The following is a 26,981-nucleotide window of genomic DNA, read 5'->3' as shown; positions in this document are numbered from 1 at the left end:
CATTCCAACAGGTTAGGTAATTTTTCATGCAGCTGAACAGTAAAAATGGTCTTAAGGTAGCTGAAAAATGCAATCATGTTCCAAAATAATAGTTTTCCTGGATATGGTTATCAGGCAAACAGGATTTCTGTTATAAGTGTTCTTCCTTTGAAGACTTACAGGGTTCATCTCCCATCTAAACTCACGTCCCCAATCTCCACAGCAGAGACAAAGGGTGGGAATTACGATCATTACTCTTATGTGAGGGGGAATTATTAAGAATGATCTTTATTTCAGCCTTCATTCCTTCTTTATCATGCTCAGCGCAAAGATAACGGTGAAAAATATGTTGTCCCTTCTTTTATCTGAGTTTCTGCTTTCTGCTCCATTAGAATTACTTTGGTCAGATGGCTGGAGTGGAAAGTAATTGATTTGATCTCAGCAGTGTACAAAGAAGCAATCTAAGCCTGACAAAACAAAACAAAAAATCTGACCTGTAAGAGTCATCGATCTCTAGCAGTAAGAGCAGGGGACGGCAAGGCAGGACTCCTGGGGGCAGGTCTTCAGCTGGTGTAAATTGTTGTAGCTGTTATGAGTCACTGGTGTTTGAGGTCACTGGCAGTTTCGCCAGTGGAAGTGTCAGAGCCTGCATTCACTTTTCAGTTTCCCTTGCAGCCTCCAGAAAACTCCTGGTCCTCTCTGGTCCCTGAATATGTTGTCTCTGTTCTATGGATTAGCAATTGCTGCACTCCTGTGCCCCCAGTCTCTCCCTCTGGCTTGATTTGTCTGCCAGGAACCTAGGCCAAGTGTAAAGCAAACTTCTTCAGTCTTTGAAGGTGTTTTAATACATAATTTCTGTGCATCAGGGAGCCCCTTTTCCATGTTAGTGCTGGCTGTGGCAATATTTTCAAGAAAAGAGGGGGGGGAAGACATTAGGTCTCAGTGTATATAACTGTCAGTTCTAGCACATAGAGGGTGTGCACTCAAAGATGTGGGAGATCAATAGACAATCTCCTCCCAACCACCTTTTACTTTGGGTTTTTTCCAGAGAACTTGAGTCTTGTATAAGAGGACCTGGCAGGTTTTAAGCATGCTTCTAGGGATGGCCCTTGTAGCATAATGGTTCACTGACCTATTTTTGTGGTTGTTTGCTGAGGTTATGATGTGATGTTGTCACCACTGCTGAAGGAGTTATGTTGTTAAACTGCACTTTCCAGTTTTATTGTCATCATCCTGTTCTTGCTGAGCTTAGTTTTACTGTAGGCTAAGTACTAACACTTGCTCTGATTTCCCACTCCTGACATGGCAGTATTTGTAAAGATTTCAGGTCATGATCTTGGATTAGCCACATCTTTGGAGAGCATCTACACATGCATGGGAGTGGCATGAGGAGGAGCAGTCAGTAAGAGCTTACATGCAGGGAGCTACAAGGGATGAAGAACCAGGGGTGTTGGCTATTTTTTTAACCTTTACCAGCATATATGCCATTATTGCAGCTGAATCACAAATTATTGGGATTTTGCAGATAACTGGCAGCATAGGCTCAGAAATAAATCTGTTGCTTATTCACCTTCTGGCTTTTTCCCTCATTTAAGCAGTTGCAGTTTTCCCCTGCAGCACCAATGAAAAAAAATGGCTTGGAGGAACAATACTCATAGCTATTTTCTCTTCCTACTAAGTGGTAATCTGTAGGCTATCTCCATGGCAAAGAAGAGCCAAAATACATACCAAATATATACCAATATGTACCAAAATACTAAGCTGAGTTTCCTGACACAGCATTCAGCATTCAGAACAAAGCTAAATATCTCTGATCCAGAAAGCTTTTTAACTCCTTGGGAAAGGCTACCATTCAGATGCTAGAGCAGTGGTAGGGGATTTAGCCCCTAGGAGGCATAGGAAGGAGCCCCTTTTTGAGGGCAATTGTCTGTGCTAAGATGATACCTGTTTGGTTTTTGGAAGCACATGAGATCAACTTTGCCTAACAGCCCAGCTGTAAAACTGGCAGCAAAAGAGCAGCAGCAGCAGCGCAATTGCAAGCATCACACAGAATATTATGTTTTGGGTAAATAAATATAAAAGAGAGTAAGTGGAAATCTTCCTCTAATAGGAAAATACATCAATGATACTGTAATTAGAACCAACATTAGTCAACTGTAATAAAGTATTTATTTTACTGTGATTACAACAGTTGTTTATTCTTGGGAGCTGTATCCAGAAGCAGAATATCCAGGCTGGATATCCAGCAGAATATCCAGCAGCTGCTTCACACAAATTTCTTAAGTCTGTGCCTAGCAGCTCAGTAGATACTTGTCAGTAGAGCCCCAGACGACAGACTGGGCAAGTATGCCAGTTTAGCTAGGTCACAACACAATTGCAAGCCAGTGCCTCAGAGTGTGTAGCTGGATATTAATGAAACTGCAGCTTAAGCAGGATGGAGGGAACAGGCAGAAGCCCAGTGCAGCTGCACAAGAAATTAGTGCTCAAGCACTGCTGTGGACCTGCCATGCATGCAACAATGATGGACAGATTTTATCCCAGAAATGAAACTTAATAGTCTGGGTGGGTTTTCAGGGCTTTAAGGAAAAGAGTGGATTTTTAAAAAGATGTGTGTTTATATATTGGCTTTCGAGTTAGAACAATAAACACTCCGCGTGCGCTGGCGCTGAGCATCCTTCCAGCTATTTAAACTGTTCCCAAACTAAACATACAGTTCAGTCCATTCCTGTGCTCTGTCATCGGGAGAAAATGATTAGTTCCAGCAGCAAAGGCAACTTTACAGCCAGATTAATGGGGCTGATCCCAGGCAACTTGCTGCATCCTTCTCAGTAGCCCTTCTTAGAAGGTGGCAGCTGAGGAGGACGTAGCAACTGGACAGACTGTGTGGGTCAGGGGATCTCTGCTGAGAAGGGAGAGATGAAGTATCTGTATTTCATGGACACCTGCCTGCAGTCTAGAGGCTCTGATAATACCCAGTGATTCAAAGTATTCAGAATCATCAGGGTGTTGTCTCTAAATTAACCATATAATAAAATTTATCTTTAATTCTGAGGCTTCATGTTGATGTAAGGGAAATCAGTTCTTTAGTTCTCCCTGTGCCCTTCTATTCTGCCCTGCCTCAGGGCTGTTGAATGGGCTGGTCACTCCAGGCCTTACTCTTTGTGTTCAAAGTGAGGGGAGAAGTGGTGCCATCCCTGCCTGTTGTTTGATAAGTGCTAGATCTGGTGCTAGTGCTGCCCTTGCTAGTACTTAACTGCATAAATGGGGACACTGAGAGGTGATGGAGGGTTGTGCTGGGATGCTTCCATTACAGAGATCTAGGCCATCAGTAGTGTCCTTGATCTCTCTTGACATATTAGACTTGTAGCTTTTGATTTCTTGCTGTAAATGCAAAGCTCTCACAAGAAAATGTTCTGTGGCTGGCTGTGTGCCTGCAGCTTGAGGTGATGGTATAGGGAATCATAAAATGGCTTCCTGCTGTCAGGTGTGTTGTATCCCAGAGTCCCTGTGTCATCATCCTGGTCTTTGGATAGAAGCTGAGGGTCAGACAGAGAGTGCAGTCTCTAGGGCTTGCATAAGAAACATCTGGCAGAGCTGCAAGCTAAACTGAGGCCTTCCAAGAAATCCATGACACATCTCAGCCTTTTGGCATTGGGTCAGGCTTTGGGAAAAGATGCAAGTTGCCCTGAATTGGTTCCCATTCCACGCAAGTAGCAAGCGGCAGCTCTGGCACTTGCTCATTGTTTTGAGTGCTGCTAGGTGGGATGTGCTGGGGGGATGCAAGCCAATACTTTGTATGATAATATTTAGAGATAAGAAGAACCTGCTTTTCATCTCATCTTATTCTTCCCTGCCAGCTTGTGCTTTCTTTCAGCTCAGGAGACTGAAATCTTCTGTTCTCTTGTAAAAAGAAGTCACTCTGTGAGCAGAGGAGCTAATGAAGCCTGTCTTGTAATGTCTCTCTCTCTCATGCGGATCCTCTGATATCTCACAAAGGGTGAGCTTTATTAGCTTTTCCTGTAATGGGGCAGCAGTAGGGTCCCTCTCCTCTCCCCCACGGCCTTCTTTTCAAACTCCGAAGAGTTTCCGTATCTTTTGACCTTGATGCTGGACAGCAGGGGTGTGTTGAACACCCTTTTTGTATGAGAGCACAAACACAATGCATTATTTCAGACTCCCATGACTGAAATCTGTGGGTGTCTCATTTCTGTCAGGAATCAGGCTAAAAATAAACAAATCCCCTGAAATTAAAAAGAAGCATCAGTGTTCAAGTGGGTTTACTATATAAACTGGGAAGCAGTCTAAACCAATTCAAAATAAGGGCTATACTGGCTAAGCTTAACCCACCCACTCATAGCAACAGGAGCTGGTATATTAGATTAGTGGGATGTTGCTCTCAAAAACTTATAGTCAGTCTGTTTACATATACACAAGACAACTCCATCATGTGGCTTCTCTTTTCGTGGGTCAGCTTTCTGTTTTCTTATGGTTAAAACTGATAAGGGCGGAAATAGTGGTTCATCTCTGCCACTAGCAGGCAGAGGGAGATAGGGGAAGCTGAACGGGTTAAAATCAGTACTGAATTCAAGCGTCAGATTTTCCTTGTCAGTTTGTCACAAAAGCAGCCACATTGAAATTAGTCTGCTTGGGTAACACACAAAAGCTATCATTGCTTTAATGCAATTATGATAGTGCATCAATTGCTGTAAATCAAAGCTATAGATAGGGTGTAGTTGTCATGTTCTTTGTGATTAACAGATGTAGAATCTCTAATCACTTCAATGAGAGAGGCTGTCATCGATAAAGGGAATCTGGGTCTGAAGAGCAGCATTGATTGTGCTAAGGAATCTGCAAACTCTGTTTCTCAGTTTTTGCACTTTGAACAGCCTTTCAAGACCATCACCATCACCTGCCCTGTCCAGGGTTGTAGTAATAAACAAATAGGTTAACATCTGTCTTGATCAGGCTCTCTAGCAAACAGGTGTTCAGGAGATGCTAATTTTTTAGCAATTTGTTGTCCAAAAGGGCATGCTATTTTCAAAATTGGAAATAGCAGAGTTTATTTCCACTTTGGAGGGAGTAATGACAATTAGCGATCAAAGTCTCGCATCGCAGACAGGGATGTCTGTGCCCCCAATTGCACTGGTGCCAAACCAGTGTGAGCTCTGTGCAGCTGTCAGAGGCTAGCTGCAGAGCCAGCAGCATGGCCCTGGTGCTGAGCCCAGCCCCAGCACAAGCCAGCATTTTCTCTGCTGTGGCTTTAAATTACCTCCTTGAACCTTTGTGCAAATGACACGACCTTCGCTACCTGTAACTGGGAACCAGGATTTCCCTCACTCCAAGAAGATGTCAGTGCTTATCATCTGTGTTCCTCTCCTTTGAAAACAAAACAAGCACACAGAAAAACACACCAAAATCCCCCAAATACTTCACGACCAATATTCATAAATTATTTACGTTCAAACTGTGGGATTTTAGGCAAAAATGAATATTAAATTACCAAGTATGATGAAAATAAAAGGATTGCACTGGATTGTCAGGCTGCTTGGCTGTTTTTCCTGCACTTGGCTGTTTGTTTGCTTTTTCCCTCAAGAATTTCCATGGATCAACATACAAAGAATTTATTTGATTATTCTTTTATTATTATTAATATGTAGCATATGGTTTGAAAGCTTTGATATATTTATAGCTTTCATCCACCATCGCCTATTTCCTTGTACCAGTGTGTCTGTGTATAGCTGTGTTTGTACACAATATCTGTATGTGCATGTGTTTAAGCTAATATTCTTTGTATAGAAATACTATAGCCTCGTCTTGCAGTTTCTCTGGTTTTCACCACTCTCTTCTTTATGCTTGGGTGGTCATATTTTGAAATTTCCCCAGGACCAGTTTTTCATGCAGTCACGTTTCTCATCACATCTGAAGGATGTTGTGCTTCGCATGGTAATTAGGTCCTCTTTGTTTCATCTGCTGAACTGCTCTCTGTTACTTCCTGCAGCACACTCGCGACTGGAGGCTATTGCTGAAATGTTAGAGCAGTGGAGATTCTCTAGGAATAAACAGCTTCAAGTCAACGTGCCTTTTTCTTTCTTTTTTTTTTTTAATGCTGATTTACATCCTGTTTAAACCTTGTGCAATTATATTTATCCTTGTTGCTTTCCTAGAGTAGTGCCATTTATTGGAATAATTTATTATTGCATTGTGTGGCTGGTGAATGTGTATGGAAATCATCTGAGTATTTACAAATACATACGGCTTTATATATAAAAACACACAACTATCTCTCTGTCTCCCCAAGGCTTGAAAATGCTGATGCCTTAGCTGGGAGTGCAAGTTGCTGTCAAGCTTTACAGAGTTTAAGCTTTCATGGCTTAAAAGAAAGCTCTAATTGTTAGTTTTTCTGGCCCCACGTGAAGGCAGGTGGAGGGTGGCTTCAGGCTGGGTTTGGTGTTTGTGGGATCATGCAGGGGCTGGGTTGTAGTGGCAGTACGCTGTGGGAGCACCTTTCTGTGAATACTGGAATGAGGCCCCATGCATGGCACAGTGGGACCAACAAGCCAGTTCTCCTGCAGGCCTGGCCAGACCACTCTAAGAAGGGGTTTCTTCCAGCACAATCGTATGCCTTGCTTCTAGCTGTCAAGTTACAATGGAGTTTTTAGCATTTGTTGTGTAGAAGGACACTTTCCAAACCTACACAACCCCTTTTGCTGGTGCAGCCAGCTCCTGAGTCTTAGGGCTCACAGGTTGTTCAAAATGGAGCCAAAGAGCAATTTGTTGGAGGCAGTTCAGGTTGTACTGCTATGCTTGTGAACCCTGGTGATGCTGGGGAAGGCAACAGGAACCCTGTCAGGTTTATTCTGAGGCTGCTGGGGAACCCCTGCCTGGGGTCCCTATGGAAAAAGATTCAGAAAAGGAGCACTGGAATCCTTGCAAACATCTCAAGAAATGGGAAGCGATCTGGTAACTGACCCTGAATCCCCTTTTAGTCGGTAAGAAGCTCTGGAATGACTTTCTGCAAAGCATAAATCAATTTTGTTATAGTGAGGACCATAACACTGTCTGAAATACCAGCCCACTGGAGGCCAGCAGGCCAGGAGCTCTCCAGGCAGCTCAGAGTGGCAGGGCAGGAGTCGCAGCTGGGTGATTTTTCACCCCGATAGGTTGACTGATACCCTTAGGTGTCAGCCCAAGCTGGGTACGCTGCTGGCCCGCCCAAGTGATGCCCGGATACCTACACAGAAGTGCACGTTGGAGAGGGACAGATGGGAACACTGATAGCACACAGCAAATGCTTTTGCCAACATGTGGAATTTCTACTGGTTCTTTACCTATTATTTTTCTCTTGTAATTAATAATGCCATTATGACTTTGATTATAATGATTGCATATCCCCTTCAGTGGTATGCAGATCAAGGTTTACACGTAATTTTTTCCTTCTTTGTCTGTTCCACAAACTTATTAATAAAAAATCTCTAAAATAATATTGCCAAACATCAAGTAAAATCCTGTCTGCTGAAGGGCTGATGAGATCATATGAGTATGACTGTGTGTTATCTTAGCCTGACACATGGAATTAAGTCTTGGACTACCGTCACCTAGGAAGACATCATTCTGCCAGCGTTTTCTCTCTTCTGGCCATTTCAGATGTGACAGCTTTTTTCCCTGCAACCAATTAAAGTGGGGCTGTTCTCTGTAAAAGCCAATGCAAAAAGAAAAATGTGGCAGTTTGATAATTTCTGAGAGATTCTTCATTTCATTTTGTTAAGCTTACTGGTAGCACACTAACAGAGGCATTTGTGTCAGTACTTCCCCACCTTAGCCCTGTAACAGTTCTGTGATTTTTAATGAGCTGAGTTGTATGTGGAAGGAAAACTGGATTTTCTGTTATCCCACTGGCAAAGCTGCGGGTGAGGGAAGCCTGAAATTCAGCCATACAGCTCTGCAACTTGAGGGACAGCAGAAGATCAAATTTAGCAGCACTGCTGCTTCTATTATTTTATTATTATTGGATTTTTAAAAAGCTGGGAAATGGTGAAAATCAGAAGCAGACATTTAGGTATTTCCCTAACTAGCATTTCTGGGTTTTAAAGCAATTTCTCTCTTGTTTCTTTCTGGAGTTCTTGTCATTTTCTGTTTTGCTTTCTTAATGAAAGTGTTTTACTGGGTTGGAATCAGAAGGAGACACTTTCATTTTTGTCACAGTGAATATATTTTTTAATCATCATAAATGAACTTTCAAAATTTAAACTTCCTGAAAAGTTTATGAAATGTTGGTTTAAGTCCAAATCAAAGCAATTCTTCCTCCTCCTCCCAATTCAAAATTGTTGTTAGACAACAAATTGCTCATTGTCTAGCTTGACAAGAGTGGCTGGCTCTAGGTCTTGCATTCAGATCCCTAAGCCACTCTCTCATAGGGAATTTATTCTCTTCTGTTTCCATTTGTGCACTGTGAGTTCAGCCTGGCACATGAGCTGCAGCTCAGTTGTGGGTTTTGTGATCCATATTTAATTCACCTAACTTTCAGTCTTCAACTGTGATGCCCTGATTAAGCAGAGTGGTGACCCTGACTTCTCTGTGTAGTCAGTGCAGAAGTGGGTTCATCCAGAAGGTGACTCTGCCCATGGAAGATCTCAATTAAATGCCAGAAGAATAACTTCTCTAAGATCAAGCTGCTATGTGCTTTAAGCAGTTCCACTAAAAGAAACCTTGTTGGCTTATAGAGACATGCTGATAATGGGCTCATTGGCTTGTTAGGTCAGCCAGCAAACGGATGCTGGAAGGTCCTTGGGGCTTAAGTACCAAGACAGCATTGTATTTCTGGGGAGATCATTGCATTTCAAGGGTGTAATGTGAGACATGAGACTGCAAAGTCATCCCCAAGCTGCATTTATTCCCCTGAAATGCTCAGTGTGTCAGATCTGATTTCAGTTATAAAATGGAAATAATAGATAAAAAAGGTCAAACCATTTATTGAGGATTGACATTTACAGCAGTCAGGAATCTCCAGTTGTACATGGCTTTGTGTATATTGTCACTCCTATATGACACCATGCTGCTGAGGATCTCCAAACCACTGCTTTCCTGCTGTAGCTAGGTGATGGTTAGTTGTAGATTGCTGGTTGTATTCATATAGATATGCCTAAACAAAGTTAATTTATTGGCACCCAGTTGCAGTACATCTGTAGCAGAATGAAAATCTCAAGTCCTGAATCCTCTCTGTCTCTGTGGCTTCAAAATCCTTTTATTTTTTACTTTAATAAATTTTGTCAGAATATTTACTATAGAGTTTGTAAAATATAACTGTGTGAAATTCAGTCCATTTTTATGAAGGCTGGCTGTGTCTTTGATCCTGTTGTGTCATTGACAGGGTATATGGCTTGAGTGCAGTGCAGCGAATCAGACTGAAGGGAATAGTCCAGACAGGGATCCGAAGAGCAATTGCTGCCTGTGCTGCATCAGGACCTCAACTCAAAGAGGTGTACCATAGGCAGGGTCACACTGTCTTTGTGTGAAATAACACTAGCAGCAGTCCGTAGGTCGTGAGGTCATCTGTGCCATTAAGATGTAGGTAGGAAGACAGAAGAGAAGAAATACACATACACTCAGTTATGTGCACATGCACCCCTGTGCAGAAACACACATGCAGAGCAGGAGACAAACATCTTGGATAGAACTGATAACAGCAAAGTAAGTTAAGGTGCTGAAGCAACAGCAGCCAAGACAACCTCTCCAAGGGTACAGAAGATTTGATAATGGCACTGTTGATGTCCCTAAGGTATTGAGCTGTTCTGTGAGATTTGCATTGCCTAGGAGCCAGTCTATGTTCTCATTGCCTTAATGGTCTGACTTTGAGAGCTGAGCCTTGAGATTACTGCACCTCAAGGAGACCCAACACACACAGAGTTAATATGGTCTTCAGGGCCATTTTCTTCCTATTGCTCATGCATTGCTGCAGTATTATTTCTCAGTGCTTTGAATTAAGGAGCTCATATTCTGGCACTAAGGATTTAAGGGACCTTGTGCAGATACAGACAGTATAATTTATAGAGCAAATGCAGGAGTAGTCTTGAAAATATTGATTAAATGACCTATCATTGCATAACAGACCTCATGTTCCCTGTTCCCCCTTCCAGCTCCCCAAAAGAAAACTTTCTAGCCTCTGGATAAGATGCCAAGAATGGCATAAGATGCTGTGAATAAGGGGTGAAGTCAGCCCCAACTTTAAAATTAAAGAAAAAAAGAAATTAGGATTTTAATTAAGTATATCTTCCAAGCTAACTTAAATGCCTCTTTAGGTAGATTTGAAGATTGCTCTAGGAATAATAAACTATTATTTATAGGGAACTTCCTGGCCAAAGACCTCTGGGCAGCTCCAGAATACCAGAACAAAGGATTTACAGGCCACTAACTACTTAGAATGGTGATGTTATTTGCAGATACAGATTGAAAAATCCTTTTTCCTATATGAGAGCCTTTTGCTGAAGAGCTAAAGCTGTCTACTGATCCTTCATATTCTGGAGTTACTCTTGATGGAGTAATACACATGGGTCAGTTTATTTAGCTTAAGTCTGGAGCTTGTACAAATCTGTGTTACATCTTCTGTGCAGATTTGTTTTTCTATTGATGTCATTAGTCAGAATAAATGGAGAGATGGGATCTGCCCTGGCTGCTGTAGGGAATTTTCCCAAAGAGTCCTCAGTCTCCTAATAAATCAATGTCTTTCCTAGTCTGTTTCTGATGGGACCCGGCAGCAGGTCAACATCCTTAGGTATAGTAAGGCTTCCTGAAGTGAGCAGCAGTCACAGAAAGTAAATTAATAGAAGCCAGCATCTGATGATCTCTTTGACAATAAGGAATTTCGCTGCCAACATTTAGAAACCATTGGAAATGGTCTCCATTGGAAACCAGATTTCGACTTTCTGCCCTGGGCTGCCAGAAGTATTTCAGCATAAAATGCTAAAGTAAGTTGAACTTTCAATTATAATTTCAATGACTGTCTAGTGAAATGGATTAATGCTCTGGCACTGCACCTTTGAGGCTTTGGCTCAAATCTTGTAGGATAAAAATCTGTCTGCTTTGACAGTTGAAAAGGTCAGAAGTGAAATAATGTCAGGTGGTCTTAGTCCAATTCAATGTCTCGATTAAGAAGTAGATGTAAAAGTTGTTGATGTGGGATATCATATCAGATCCTTTGCAAATAATATATGTATTTTTTTTAATTTAATTTTATCAGCAATATTAGATGCAGATGGCCACATTTTGGAGAGGGGGCTAAATTCAGGCTTCAGGAACACTAGATTGCAAGGCGAGCAAAATGCAGGTTACAATAAGTGGTGTCTAAGCTTAAAAGGCAGTATCCATCAGGAAAATTGATTTCTTGATATTTGACTGTGTCAAGCATAGTTCTCTCTTAAATATTTTTTAAAGTTTAATTTGGGAATTTTTATTAGCTGAGAGTGCATTTCAAGAACATGTTTTTCTCACTGTTCAGGCAAGATAAAGAGTCTCTTCAATTTACTTTTTGAAAATGCTGCAATTCAATTCCTAAGCTTATTAAATAGGAGCAAAACATGGATATTTGCATAATGCATTTTTCTCTTGTTTGAATATGTACTTACATAATTTTAGAGGATAATAATATGTAGGCATATATCTAAATTGCTTTTCCAGACATCCTTGTGGTGAGGGTCACTGTGACTAACATTTCTAGTAACAGTAAGAGAAGTTTTTGTTGGGAAAAAGGAGCACCTAAGAGTTTGGGGTCATGTGTTTCAGTGATGGGCATGATGGCCAACAGAGTTGCAGAACACTTCTGCTGCCTTTGAATTGCCTCACTTCTCACCTGCCCCCCTCATGTTAGGCGGTCTTGGCACTGCTTTGTTGAGCAAGGTTGCAGGTTTACTTTGACTATTTGAATACACACATACAAAGTATTGCAAATTAGAAGTCAGCTGTCATGGTGTGCTACATAAATTATCCAGTTCTGGTTGGTAATCTCTTGCAGACAATTAAATAAGTGAGCAGTTATATCCTTCTCTGCACTGGTGCACATCTTCATTTTGTTCAACTCCCTGCTCCTTGTGTGTATGCGGTGTGTCATGAGGTTTTTTCAAGGTGTGTTTCCATCTTAAGGCAAAGAAACCACAGTCTCCACGTGTGATCGTGATGCAAGAGCTGATGGGACTGCACATATGTTGTAAAGATTAATTGGCATTCAGTTAAGCCCCATAAAGCATGGCATGCCATGCATTATCTTCTATTTTGCCTTCAATTTACGGTGCTGTTCAGTTCAAATGCTGGCCACAGACTCATAAAAAAGGTGTATTTCTGAAATATAAGATGTGTACTTTTTAGTAGTAGATCTTCCCATTGACAAAACCTTAGAAGAGCTTTGGAGATTCAGATAATAGTTTAATTGTGGGGCAGTGTAATATAATCTTGCTTTCTGTGCCGAGATCTACCAAGTGGGGTCCAGGGGACCATTGAAACCACGGAATTGTCTCTTATTCTATAGATTTTTCTTAGTAGAAACAAAGGTCATACATTGCCATCTTCATGCTTAAGATGTGGAGTTTAACTGCAGTGGCAAACCAGGGGGTGGCCCGTGCTGGCAGGACACTGGTGCATCGTGGCAGTGGGTGGGTGCCGCAGCTGGGCCCTGGCTGGGCTGCTGTGGAAGGCAGGGAGGCCAAGCTCCCTGATTGCCAACCCTTATTTATGACAGAGCAAAGTGGTAATTTCACAACTATCAGGGCTCAAATACGGGACCATTTCCCTAGTAATAAAACCATTACTCTGTAACTGTTTACTTATCAGGAGACCATTATTTGATTGATGACCTGAAAACAGAGGTTATCTTTCAATTCATTTGAAATGCAAACTGACTAGAAAATCTATAGTTATTGCAGTGTATTTTTAAGCAAAATCAGGCACCTACATTGACCTCCTATTTACATTTCTTTGAGAAGAAAAATCACATAAAAGCTATCAAGAAACACATTTCACAGCAGGCAAATTAATTGGTTTTACTGTATTTGAATGGAGGGTTTGTCAAATAAAACATGCCATGACAGTTAATAGTGTCATTTAGAGGCAGAAAATTATTGGCTTATTTGTTATTGGATAAAAGGAAGGCAAACACTTTGTATTAGGAAGTTTTAATGTGTTTAAAATCCTCATTAGGGATTTATGGACATTCTTGCTTAGCATAGCGCCTCATTAATTTGAGGCTAAACAGTTACTTCTGTGTTTCAATTCCAATTTTTTTTCCCCTTTTCTTTAATTAGATCTCACATTAGAGTTTGGTCTCTACACCACTGGAGATGTAGAATTAATTAATGTGATTTATAAATCTAATGGAAGTGAGTTATTCTTAGATATCTTTTCATTTTAGTGAGCGGTTTAACTGCACTAAGTGTAAGTGCACGCAGATCTGAGAGATTTGGGGAGCTCAGGAAAAGTATGCAACTTCTGCATTGAATACATTTAGCAGCATCCCTTGGCATTAATAGATCAAAGCATTTTAATTAGAAATGTAACTAAAAGAGAGGCCATAAAGATCCCATTCAAATCAGATTTTCTTTGTTCTATGCTCCGTGCTGTCCAGAAAGTGTTATTTTAGCTCCTGTTTTGTGGCATTCAGTGGCAGTTGGGATAATCATGTGTCCTACTATTTAGTGAATATAGGATCTGGCTCTTAACATAGTCTGAATTTGGATCCAGTCCCAATAAAAACAGTTATTCATTTTGCTGTTTTGTTGTTGTTAATGAAGGAAAATTCCTTTTATTTCCTATAGAAAATTAATTTACTTGATTTAAATTTATGTAAAAAATGAGTGAGTTTGGACTAGTTTTGCTAGGAGACAGTTTGGGTATTTAAACCCTAAGATATTTTAAAATACATTAGTTTTGTTTCCCCTTGGGCAAGACCATGTCCTTGCCCTTTGAATTCTGGCCCTCTGTTTTGAAGACAGTCTGAGGACATGATCTGCAAGTTGTGACTGTACTGAAGGGATGTATGAGAACAACTGATTTGCAAACAAGCTCTGAGCAATTAATTTGAGTCTCAGCATTGGCCTTGCAGCTGTGCAAACTGCTGTTCAAATTAAACCCCAAAGTACATTTTTTCAGTGAGGACATTCATACCTGCTCCAAAAAACAAAGTGAAAACAGGGAGCTGCCACAGTCACCCCCTGTATTCTTGTAGCTGCAGTAAAGGTATTGTCAGATATAGATGCTTAAAAAGGTTCCTCTTTAAAACCCTACACAAAATGTTACAGCCTGAATTCATGAGGTCAGATGATGCTTCAGGTTACACTGATGCAACTTCCCTGACATGAGCAAGTTTTAGTCAGGTCACCAAGGTCACAGTCTGACCGGGTGAATTTGCTACTATTTTAGCATGAAGTTACAAAACTCCTCCCTGATGCTGCTTGCTATCCTGCTGGTGCGTACTGGGAACAGACACCAAATTCCACCAATGTGAAGTGGATTTAAAGGAGATCAAATTCCAAGTTCTTTTAAATTTAGACAGCTATATCTGTATAGTAAAGGGATTTTGAATGATTTCCAAGAGGTTCTACTCAAAGAGTTACACTGACAATAAGTATGGTGTCTAATTTACATCCCTCTAACTGAGGGCAAAGATTTGGAAGCCAAATCTACCTTTACACTCCTCTTATACTGCTTCATTGTCCTCAGAGGAGTTAGATTTCATTCACACTTGTGAAAGTAAGACAAGAAACAGACACTTGATCTTTATTCTTGCCACACCGTGTTTCTCACCACACCAGAGAGTGTTAGTCAGGCTTTGATGTTTCAAGTGGACAGGTGCATGGTGGAATTTTAGGTCAGGGTGCCTTTTATCATCAATTGAGTGGAAATGTATAAGGTAACCTCTTCCAGAATAAGGTGAAAGTACCAAGGCACATATGAAAATGTATTTACTCTATGTAAGCAGATAAGTACTTGCTGTCATTGGATGTGGAGGGACAGAGAGAAAATAAATTAATTAAAAAACAAAAACAAAGAAATAACAAACCAACCAAACAAACAAAGGAAACAAGGAAATGGGAAGCTCTAAATTTCCTTGCTCTTCACTGATATTAAATGGTTCTAACAGCCTTTATGCAAGACACTATTTTGGTCACAAATTAAGTACTGCAGATGCTACAGTTGTTGTGGCCTGGCTGAATACTGACATTACCAGTTACTCTGGCGTTATCATCACAGTGAGCTTCTAAATACTACATTCAGAATATTCCATGAGTAAACTGTACAGCCTTACCTACATTAAAAAACTCCCAGGAGACCTTGAACTGAGCGATCACTTTATCAGACTTCTCTCTCTAATAGAGTTTGGCAATTTACTGCATGAAAATAATGGAGAACCATTGAGTTTAAATTGAACATCAGCATATTGTGCTTTCATGGAGACTATTTCATGCTGATCAACATTGAAATGGTATTGTTAAAAGAAAACATCAAAGAAATGAAAAAGGGAAAAAAAAAAAGGGGGCTAAATACAGCATGCACTGGGAAGAACAAGAAAAAATGTAATTGTCAAATCCAGGTCAGTCTAGTCTAAAAGTTGCTGTAGCAGAACTAAATGCCAATGGAAAACATTGTCTTTGCAGTTGGGGTTGCTCTGACTGGGAGGTCACTGTAATCTGAGTTCATTGTAGGGAAGTCAGACTATAATTCCTTCAGATTTGTGGATTTGTACCCAAGTGCCCCAGCCTGGTATAACTGCACCATTTTGTCTAGCTCTTATGTGACTGGAGAGAAGCATATTAGAGTTGTTGGCTTTGGTATGAAACTAAAGGTACCTGTCGTGGGCAGTTTGGGCTTCTGAACCAGAGACCTTTTGGGAAGTTCAGTGGAGTCATCAGCAGCCTGATTCAGTCATGTTTTGGACCACACTAGTAGTTTTTCCTGGCTGATGTGCTTTACTCAAGGGAAGAGACATAAACTTCTTCATCCACCACTGTAAGAGCAGCTCTGACTGCAGACCAGACTGACTGAGCTTCACAAAAGAATTAAATTGGTCTGCTTCTTAAAACTTTTTCCCACTTTCATGGTTGACAAAACTGCTTCAGCAGTGTTTGTATTAAAGGGAAGCACAGGAGCAGCTCTCTGTAGTTTGTTTTAGGAAATAGCTTTTCTTTCACTCTTAATTTTTTTAGTTATATATATGATGTATGTATTTTCACAGACCTTTTAATAAGCCCCAGGAGATATTTTGGGGGTTGAAATAATGGGAAATGTAGTCTTCTCATGGAGTTTTGGTTCCAGGATGGCGGAGGTACTAAAAGAAAACAGTGGATATACATTATTTGGGACCCACAAATGGCTCCCTTGAGAATTAAGAACCCTGTGAAAACTTTATGTATTTGAATACCAAGGGAGCAATTTTATGTGTTGGGTGTTTTTTTTAATACCACCATGTTTGACTTCATTCCATTTTCTCCAGACCTCAAACATACAGTCCTAATATATGTTGGTGATAACCTTATGAATATCAAATACACCAGAAAAAAAATACCACTCAGTTTGCCTGTGCTTTTCGTGCTCCTATTCTTACCCTAAAGTTAGCAAGAAAAAGCCAAGATCCTCCCAGCTAGTGGGATCAATTTGACGTCTGTTTTAGGTGTCTTTAACGTGAATGACCCTTTTGGGACGTAACATTAGTAAGATAGGAAACAGACAAAAGCATGAATTGTGGAAGAACCCAAGGAGGTTTGCAAAGTGGGTTCTGAGCACTGGTGTGAAGTTTATTTCAAGTAAATGTGAAACAGTCATCCTGCAGAAGAGAAATGTGTAGTCTGATGGCAGCTGAGGGACAGGCTGCCATCTGAAAAGAAGCAAGTCCAGAAGTGGTGTAGGAAATCACTGAAGAGGCAAAATGAAGCCTAGGCATGCAAGGAATCACTGCTGGCAATCAAAGGAAAGCTGGGGTTGGAAGGGCATGGATGTGTAGTCCGTTAAGCACAGGTGAGGTATTGTATCTTCTTAGATTAGTAGTGAGCATATTGCAAACATTGAATCATAGGTTTGTACAGGTTGGAAGGATGTTCAAAGGTCACCTAGTCCAATGTCTAGTATCTGGAAATCCTGCTATTCTTAGTACTGCCCAATCAATTTCCCACTTGTATTAATCAAAAAAAAGAAGCACCCTCTGTTATTATTGAGTCTGGCAGGAGCTGAAGGCATTCATAGTGTGAGGCTTCTGCTGACAGCCCTGGTTCTGCTGCTTCTGGTTTTCTAAGTGTTTTCCTCTTATCACTGCATAGTGCACACTGGAAATGATCAATCAAGGTTCATGCACAGGATCTTTTCATGCTAGCAAGTGAAAAATCAATTTATGTTCGAAGAAGTAAACACTAGTGTGAGCTTCATCTCTCCAGAGTCAAAATGTGTTCCTTGATTAAGGTGATGGCAATGAAAGCTGAGCTCTTGATGTGTAAGCACATAGGTGCTTATGTGCAAGAAATGAGAGTGGGTTCCTACTTTTATTTAACATGCTACATTTACCTTACAAAAAAAAACCAAACAAAAAAACCCAAACCAAACAACCAAACCCCAAAACCACCAAAGATAGGACAAGAAGATTACTTGTTGAATGCCAGTTGTGCATCAATAAAGCTAGAGGGGTTGTTCACGAACAGTTCATCCAGATGAAAATGTAGTCGGTCAGTTCTGGCAAAGATATTATTCATTGTGTGTTTCTGCTTTCTGACACTACATTTGAATTTTCAGAACTATTCTGACAAGTCTGTTGGAAGATTTTGTTGCTAGCATTTCTGAGAAATGCCTGCTGTCAGATGTAAATTACAAGGAAAAGAGACTGCATATGATTTTTCTGTGCCTCAAAAACAATATCTGAGCACACGCTAGTTATAAATTGTCCAGGAGGTAAGAATGGTCAAGAAACTGTGGAGTGAATAAACAGAAGGTTAGATCAACATGACTCATCAGATATTGTAACCGTTCACCCAGTGTCATTTGATCTGCATAACATTAAGGGCTGCTATTCCTGCACTCTTAGGTTTCTGCCCTCCTTCCCTCCCTTTAAAGTTTTGCACTGAGCCATACATCAAACCTTTGGTTCCACATCATTTAAGCTCTCTCTCTTTCTTCTGAGACCAAAATGTGCAGAGAGACTTATAATATTAGCTTGTATTAGGTGGAATATTTTGACCATCTGACCTTTACTTTTTTTCTCCTTTATACTTTTTGTTAGCAAGCAATATTTCAAAGCAAACATGAAGTGTTTTGACGCAAAAGAGTGTTGCCAAATTAAAATGAAATTGGAAGATAACTTCAGTGTACCATGTAGTGTTGTGAAATCTTTTTGGTTTGATTGAAGTTTTATTACCTCAGGATGTCTGCCTGCAGCTTATGTAATATTCACTATTCACTGTTCTTCAGTCTGGGGTTCATGAATGCACTGCCAGCCAAGAGAAGAGCTCATGATGTGAGATGCAACTACTCAGTCTTATGGAAGCCAGATTCTTGGAATCTGTCCTTTCAGCTAGACTGTGGTGCTCACAGAGGAGGAGAAGCATGCACAAATGCAAGCCCTGCCCTTTTTTTTTTTACAATCTGATACCTGATGAAAGCTGAAGAGGAGAGCGGGTGGAGAATTATGTAATAGGTCCTAAATGACTTGATTTTTATTAGATTAGGAAAATAGTAGTATGGGATGGATGGTCCAATCCTGACTAAACTACAGGAGAAATGTGGCACTTTATTAATGGCAATTCTAATAACAATTTGTTATAATGCTAGCACTTGAGGAGGTGATGAATATTGTATCTGCTCTGTTTCATTCTGTCCTGATGAATCTGTGCTTGGATGCCGTAGTGTGCCGTGTGGGCCTGCTTGCACTTGTTAGCTGAATGCAAGCGTTCATGGACAATTAAACTTGCAATTTTTGATTCACACTTTGAAAGATGGAGAGGTTGGTTTTTTCTTTTCTTTTTTTTTCCAGGACAGAGTACATTTCTAATAGATCTGTGCCTTTCAAGTCTCTTAGAATGTGCAACTCTAGCATGAATTTAGAAAAATGGTCTCATTTCTTTAGAAATCCATTAATAGTAATGTACTGAAAGACTCTTACATTGATCTTCTCTCTGATAGCCATGTTGTAATAATTATTCTTTTAATGTTTGCATCAATCTAAATGTTTTCCTCTTTGTGCTAGCTCCTACTTGGATCTCCCTATATGACAATCACAGCACTTTGACATCTTGCATTACTTTAATACCAGTGATTCAAAACAAAGCAATGCCAAAGGGAACAAAAGTTCTGTCAAGCCGTTAAAATCTTCTTTGCCATTAGCACAATTAAATTGATGCATGAGCATTTAAAGTTATTAGCAAGTGCTGCCAGTAGAAGCTGGTTGTGATTGCATAATATATAGTGGTCTTTATTAAAGTAAAATGGTATGTTTATTGTTATTATCACCATTAGTTCTGAAATAACATAAACTTAAACAGGGTTGTGAATCGGGAGAGGACTGTGAAACAACTAAAAGCATGCTCTGGCCCATGTTAATAATCAGGGACACTTACCACAAGACATTTCTAAACAAAAGGAAAACACATGGTATCCCAGCTAACCATTGAAAATGGCTTGTGTAATGGTAGGGAGGCGTGTTAAAGAGTGGGCTTCTGTACCTCTGCTTCTCTCACTCTTCCCAGTCAGACTCACTCAACTAAATTTTGGGCTGCTTCTGTTACTGCTGTGAGAGATTTTGTGGTTGGTGTGTACACTGCAAGCTTATTGGGGGATATTTATTTTGTTTTCTCATATTCCAGCACACTAATTTTTCACTGAAAAGAAGATCAAGAGTCTATTGAAGACATATGTACTCCCACTATGCCACTGCATGTTGTAGTAATACCCGTGCTTGTTAAACTTTTGGTTCAACTGTATTCCTTGCTGAATGGAGAGCTGAAATGAGATGTGGAAAACAGAGATTATCAAAGGATCTACAAGTATGCAGAGGGGGGGAAAAATTAGTTAAGTGAAAAATAGGGGAATGAAGGAAGGCCAATGAAGTGCTGGAATATCAAGTCATGTGGTGTGAGGATGGACTGCATGTCTATTGCACTTAGTGCTGCCCATCCACTAGAAATTCTCAGCCTGTTCTTGTTAGGTAGAATTTGAGCTGAGTAGCAACTGGGTACAAAAGGTAAGGCTCTTTTTTTGATCAGTTGAATGTTTTTAAGATGTATTAGGGAAAATGATAATCTATAGTTGCTGAAGTAGATAAAAATCACTGATATCCCAAAAGTGTAGCCATATTCTCTTGAGTACTTCTTTTCCAAGATATTGAAGAACCCTTGGAAATTCAGAGAACAATGATGAAATAAGCCAAAGCAATGGAAAATCTTGTTTAACAGGAAAGAAGGGAAAAGTTGAAGATACAGCATTTGAGGAAAATGGAGTATGACTCTGCATGTCTGGGCTTGGTGTAGATGTGAAAGGAACTAACGAATTACTGTACTGGAAGGAGCTCTACAGAAAAAACACCGTGACACTGAAATTTTAACAAAAAGAGCCAAATAGTTTACACCACCATTCTATATTTTATTAATGGAGATGATAGGAGACCTATTTACCTACAGTTTTTGTGTGAGCCTAGCCAGAGTACTAGAAGATATGGGGAAATGTGCTACAGTAGCAGAAAGTGAATTTGGTGATCTAATAGGTCCTTAACTTTTATATTTATTCTTGAAGCTTAGTGCTGGCTGAAGTAGTAGGAAAGCCATGGTCGGTACTCTTGGTCAAGCTCTATAGCAGATTAGGATGACAGGGATTAGGCTTAGTCATGAGTGTCTTTTACCAAACTGCTTATCAAGGGCAATAAGGTAGAAGTGTCAGGCAGAAAACGCTCGCTGAATATTTATGGTACAAAGCCCCTGTTTTTGCAGCACCTTCCTGAATGTGATCTCTTCCTCTTCTGCTATATCCTCATGATAAGAATCCATCATAACTACCTGCAGGTGCTACGAAATGGTTGTACATACAGGTCATGTCTGCCTGTTATTTATGTAATTGTTCCCAGTATTTAGAAGGTTTGTGCTCTTTCCTTGTCCTTGGAATGACGGATTGTGGCAAATGCTGTGAGACCACCTTAAATGAATATTTTCAATTGGAAGCTGTAAAGCCACCACTCTGTGTGTGTGCATGGCTATGGTGTGTGCATAGATATATCACATCTTCCTAGGGGGAGAAGAAATATATGTCAAGCCTCTCCAGGTGGATTCCCACATGCTGTGCAGTCTTCAGAGGATACTTAACCTGCAACAGGCTCATGAAGTGAGGGACAACAAAATCAGCAGCCACCCTTATAGTCCAACCATTATTTTACTACAGTATATGTTTAAATTTTAAGAGCTGCCTGGGCTGTCAGCCTATTAAGCTGTAGGATAAGATAGTTGATGATAACAGCTTTCTCTTAACTGCTATCACCTCTGTCCTTCACTGCAGAGTGCAGCAACTTGAACCAAGCCTCGCCTTCTCTCTGAAGGCTGCCGATCGGAGTAACAGTGGGATCTTAGTCAATTACAGAAGTTTCAGGCAATGCTAGTTCCAGTTCTCAACTGTGAGGAAATCAGAGTAGTTTATTGCTTCAAAGTGTCATTAATAGCACAGAGCAGTGCAGAAGAAAAAAAAAACAAACAACTTTTGAGAAAATGGGTTCTGATGTTGATCTGAATTAGAAAATTTGGTAGGCAGCAAGTGTGGATCCAGCAGTCTTCAGACAGAGATGGTTGCTTTTTAGCTGTTCACCTGTGTGGCTGTAGTCACTGACCTTTTCATCCAGCACCTGACTAAACATTTAATTTTTTTCTTTAAACCTAGGTTACCCTTCCCAATGACTCCAGCTGTGTGGAAGAAATATTACGGGTGAGTAATACCCTTTGCTTTTCTATCTTTTGTCCAATTATAATGCTGTTATTTCATCTTTCATAGAGAAGGGTTATTGGCTGTCTTTAATACTGTAGTTAAATAATAACATATTAGTGAGGCTGTATTAAAGAGACAGCCAAGTGGTAGGCCCAGGGTGCTCCTTAGTGAGCAAAGTCAGATGACCTAATACTCTGCATCTGCCAGCTTGTCTCAGTGAGAATTTATAACACATCCCTGTGCTTTCTAAAACTCTCAGTCCCTGTGAGTCTCTTCAGGACATCCTCCTGACAGAATCCTCCTGGAGAAACTGGCTGCTTATGGCTTGGATGGGTGGCTGGTTTGCTAGGTTAAGAACTGGCTGGATGGTTGGGCTCAAAGAGTGGTGGTGGATGGAGTTCAATCCACTTGGCAGCCAGTTACTAGTGGTGCTCTCCAGGGCTAAGTGTTGCGGCCATTCCTCTTTCATATCTTTATTAATGATCTGGATGAGGGAATTGAGTGCACCCTCAATAAGTTTCCAGATGACTCTAAATGGGGTGGGAGTGTTGATCTGCTTGAGGGTAGGAAGGCTCTGTAAAGAGGTTCTGACAGGCTGAATCAATGGGCCCAGGTCAGTTGTATGAAATTTAACGGAGCCAGGAGCCAAGTCTGGTGACCTAGCACTGGAATAGGCTGCCCAGGGAGGTTGTGGAGTCTTCTTCTCTGGACACATTCAAAACCTGAGGCCTTGAGCACAAGCCCTACAAGGAGAGGCTGAGGGAGCTGGGATTGCTTAGCCTGGAGAAGAGGAGGCTCAGGGGAGATTTTACTGCTGTCTACAACTATCTGAAAGGAAGTTGTAGCCAGGTAGGGGTTGGTCTCTTCTCCCAGGCAACCATCACCAGAACAAGAGGACACAGTCTCAAGCTGTACCAGGGGAAGTTTAGGCTCGAGGTGAGGAGAAAGTTCTTCACAGAGAGAGTCGTCAGTCATTGGAATGGGCTACCCAGGGAGGTGGTAGAGTCACTGACCCTGGAGGTGTTCAAGAGGGGGCTGGACATGGCACCTGGTGCCGTGGTTTAGTAGTCATGAGGTCTTGGGTGACAGGTTGGACTTGATGATCTTTGAGGTCTTTTCCAACCTTATTGATTCTATGATTCCATGATGCATTCCTGTGTGGACTACCCAAGGCAATCCTGCTTTGGCAAGGGGTTTGGACCCGATGATCTCTGGAGGTTCCTTCCAATCTCTGATGTACTGTGATATTGTAATGGCCATGGAGGTGTTAGATCAATGGTTGGACTTGATGGTGTTAGAGGTCTTTTTTAACCAAAACAATTCTATGATTCTATATATCCCTCCTCCCTTGAGGTGCAGTTGCCTTAATTTTTCTACTCACAGACTGACCCACAGTATTCCTCCTTCTTCCCCCAAACTACGTTGCTCATCATTCATAATTTTGTTAAAGACCCATAAACATTTTTTTCCTGGGAGCTCTGTTCTGTGGTTGAATAGAGAAAATTAAAACAACTACTCCAAACTGAGCATGACTTAATTGCCACAAGATCATGTATCAAATAAAAGGGGAGTGAGCACCAGCTGCATATAAATCTGCCTTACTTTAAATGTAAGATGGGCTTTTCCACAGACACTCTGACTTTGTGGTCCCCTCTTGGCAGTGAGATTTTTCTAGAGGCAGCTTTTCTACCCACTAGTTCCTATCTGGGATGTAGGGTTTTATCCTCCTGGGTTGTTACTCATCTGCCAGAGCAAAATCCCTGCCAGCCAACCTGCTGGTTTTCTGTGTAGAGGGGATAAAATTTTGGTGGGAGTTTGTGCCAGCCATGTCCTTACCACTCAGAGCAACTGATGCAAACTAACCCAGACATGAAATCTTGTGTAACAATTGAAGCAACTTGCTTGCGAAACATAGACTTATTCTTGCTTATACAATAAAATAGACTTCTCAGTATTGATTGCAATCCAGGGATCAATAGTTTGGGAAACTTGCTCCTGGTTTGGTGTCATGGGTTTGGCTTGCTGAATCTGCTGATGGGTATTCAATACCACGCTGCCCTCATGGCAGCTTTAAAATAAAAGAGCTGGCTAGAGCAAAGCATCATAGGGTTGGTAGTTCAGCTTGTAACAAGAGAGGCCTCCTGTTCCAGTTGCTGCATCCCATTTCTGGTTTGGAGTGCTGGGCTTTTCTGCTGGGCTGGCTGCAGACTTGGGGGTGGTAGAGTTGTTTTCTGGGTGGCTTCTGCTGTGCTTTTCTGCAGAATAGGCTAAGCTATTTGTACATTGGATTGTGTCATTGAACTCCTTGTCTCATCCTTGCACTCTTTGTGTTACTTTCTCTCCCAAACTTTGTGTGGGAAGCTAGTGTGTGAGAGCTGTCTTAAACGAGGACATTTAGGTATACATATCTCAAGATGCTGTAGATAGCCTTCTGGGCTGCTACTGTTGCTGCAGATGTTGGACCAGCAGGCAAGCATGCAGGTGCAGACCTGCAGTAACAGAGGAGTGAGTATACATCTGCCCATGTACCCAGCAACAGTGAATGCAAGGAAATAGATAAAAGTTCGTTTGAACCCTCAAAGTGATAAGTGGTTTATTACCTACATAACACTCAGGGAGCAACAGCAAAGACAATGTTGAAAGGCTTTGCAAAATACTTGGTACATTTTAAATGTTTTCTTCCTCTGTATACTTCAGTTAGGTTTGTTCATATAGCTGGAATTAATTACTTGTTAGCTGAGGAAAGCAGTTATTTTCAATAAACAGTATCAAAAGAAAATGTGATGTAGCAAAATCAGGAATCAATCATCCAGATGACAGTTTTAGTGTGGGACCGGTGCATATGAACCCCCAGAAGCAGAAATGGCTTTTTTCTAATCAAGGGAAGGTGATCCTATTTCCTGCCCCATAACTGTAATTTAAATTAGCAGAGGCAGAACATCCTGAGCTTCTTTCTGAAATCTGCTGAGATGGGTGCAGGACTTTCTGTCATCTTCAGAAGATGAGGATGAACCACAGAGTGTCTAGCTGCAGGCAGCACTTCCTACCACCATCAGGCTGTTAAACTCAGGAGGTCTCTTGGGGTGGACAGAGCAGGGGTTTGGCTCCATGTCTCTGGGGCTCTGTCTCATGTAATGGGCACCCAGAAAAAGGATACAAATCAGTAGATCATTCTTGACTGCCAGGTGAATATGCCTGGAGGCATCCCTTGTGCCCAGCCCTGCCATCCATGAAGCAAACCTGCCAGCCATAGCTGCAGGCATAGCCAGAAGCCATCATGAGCATATCAAACTGCCAGTGCTGTGGAGCAGGTGTGGGCTTGGCATGGCATGGGTGAGTGTGGGACCTCAGCCAGGCTTTGTCTGGAGTGTACACTCCTTTCTATGTGTGCAGCTAGGTAGGTTTGTGTGATGTTACATGGTGAGCATGGCTTAGAGTGCTATCAGTATGACTGTGGGCAGCTCTGGCCACCAACAGGCTATCTGCAGCCTTCTTGTAATCTGTCTGCAAGCAGGCTGCAGGATGTCAGCAAGGCATTGAAGTGTATGAAAGCAGCAGATCATAGAACCACATCTGGGGCTGCCCACCAAAAGCCTAGCAAACCTCAGTCCCAATTGGTTGCCTTCAGTGACAGCTTTGTATGGTGCTGAAGTACATGTGGAAGTAAAAGTACTAACTTTTGTCAATAACTTTGTTCTTCTCAAATTTAAAATGCAGAATAAGCTAGTGGGAAATGTGTTTTGGCTACATGCAGAGTATCATCTTCTACTTGGTAAAGAAAGTGAGTAAAAGAATGTGATACCCAGCAGTGGTCAAAATGCAGTCTTCTGACTCTCAGTTGAAGCCCAATGTCAGGAGATTCAGGCTGGTCTGCTCCAGATGAAAGGATGACCCTTGGTTTCAGCAGTGATTTGTGCTTTGAGAACCTGGATTGAGTTCCTTGCTCTGGCAGATACTTTGTGGCCTTTGGGGGTCATTTACGTAGGATCTGAAGAGCCTTTATATATGTGGACCTCGCCTTCCTCATGTCAGTATTCCCAGGGTAAAAATTAGGCTATTAACATTTCCTTCCTCTCAGGGATATTGTAGAGGGTTACAAGACAGTCAGGTTCCAAAGGTAGGCAGATGGAGCCACCACAATGTGCGTTTTGACCAACCAAACCATTGGCAGTGACTAGCAATTTCTACTCTTGGCCATCTCTGCTGCTGAGCTGTGCATCCCAAAGTGTTGGAGGAAGAAGGGTGCTGCTGCCTGCTGCACCCTGACCCTGCCAGTCTCTCCTTGAGAGCATTTAATACCTTGAAGTTTGCTTTGGGGTTTGCTTTTCTTTTTTTTTTCTTTCTTTTGTTTTAGCTGAAGGTATTAAGGGACTTCAGTTTCACCCCTCAGAAAGACACAGTAACTCTTAAAGGTTATTATCCCAAACTTACAAGGAAGAGGGACCCAAGCTAAGATCTGTGACCTCTGATTTTGCAGAGCTCTTTTTTCAGGCTGAAGTTGATTAATGGTTTTTGTAATTGTAGAGGTTTGCAATTCTTAATCTCTGTCGCCTTTCTTTCATTCTGTTTTTCCTTTCCTTTTCTTTTTTTTTTTTTTTCCCCTAGAAAAAAAAGTGTTTAATTGAGTTTATGGTCAAAAATTTCCAGCTGAGGGGAAAGGTCTTGAGTCCATTCAGACCTCTGTGTCTTCAGAGACGAAATTTCACAGTCCTTCAGATTTCCTGAAACACTTAGCCACTTATGTCATCTTGTGTAAATGCTTTAAGGACTGTTCCTGATACTATAGCCAAAGGTTAATGACAGACCAGTCTCCTGTTGATTTTGCTTTTCTAACCAGCATGGCTGATAACGTTGTTAAAAATAATTATTAAAACTAAATAAATCCTTGTTGTACAACTAAGGTCAAGCTGGAAAGGTAGTACAGGAGATTTGAGTTTAATACAGTTGCTCATACCAAAGTGAAAGATGAAGACGAATACTCTGGTGGTTGGGAGACTTTTTCTGTTCCAAAATGTGGCTTGGTTTGTTGGGTTTTTTTAACCCAACATAATGGCCTTGAAACTGTGGATAACGTGGAAGACAGG

The 26,981-nt window shown here is 41.1% G+C and overlaps 1 protein-coding gene across 3 annotated transcripts in view; it reads left to right on the top strand.

Annotated features, from left to right (window-relative positions):
• AFF2 (ALF transcription elongation factor 2) overlaps positions 1-26,981 on the top strand; it is a 438,357-nt gene that overhangs the window by 262,790 nt on the left and 148,586 nt on the right. For all 3 annotated transcript variants that reach the window (XM_068152207.1, XM_068152206.1, XM_068152205.1), the window contains exon 4: positions 21,853-21,897. In XM_068152207.1, the coding sequence (XP_068008308.1) occupies positions 21,853-21,897 (45 nt within the window). The remainder of the gene's footprint in view (positions 1-21,852; positions 21,898-26,981) is intronic.

This window comes from Melanerpes formicivorus, unplaced genomic scaffold, assembly GCF_026170545.1.
Source record: "Melanerpes formicivorus ecotype bairdi unplaced genomic scaffold, bMelFor1.0.p_v2 SCAF_22, whole genome shotgun sequence".
Lineage (NCBI taxonomy): Eukaryota > Metazoa > Chordata > Aves > Piciformes > Picidae > Melanerpes > Melanerpes formicivorus.
The sequence above is the reverse complement of the archived record's forward strand: the minus strand, read 5'-3'. Positions and strand labels throughout refer to the sequence as shown.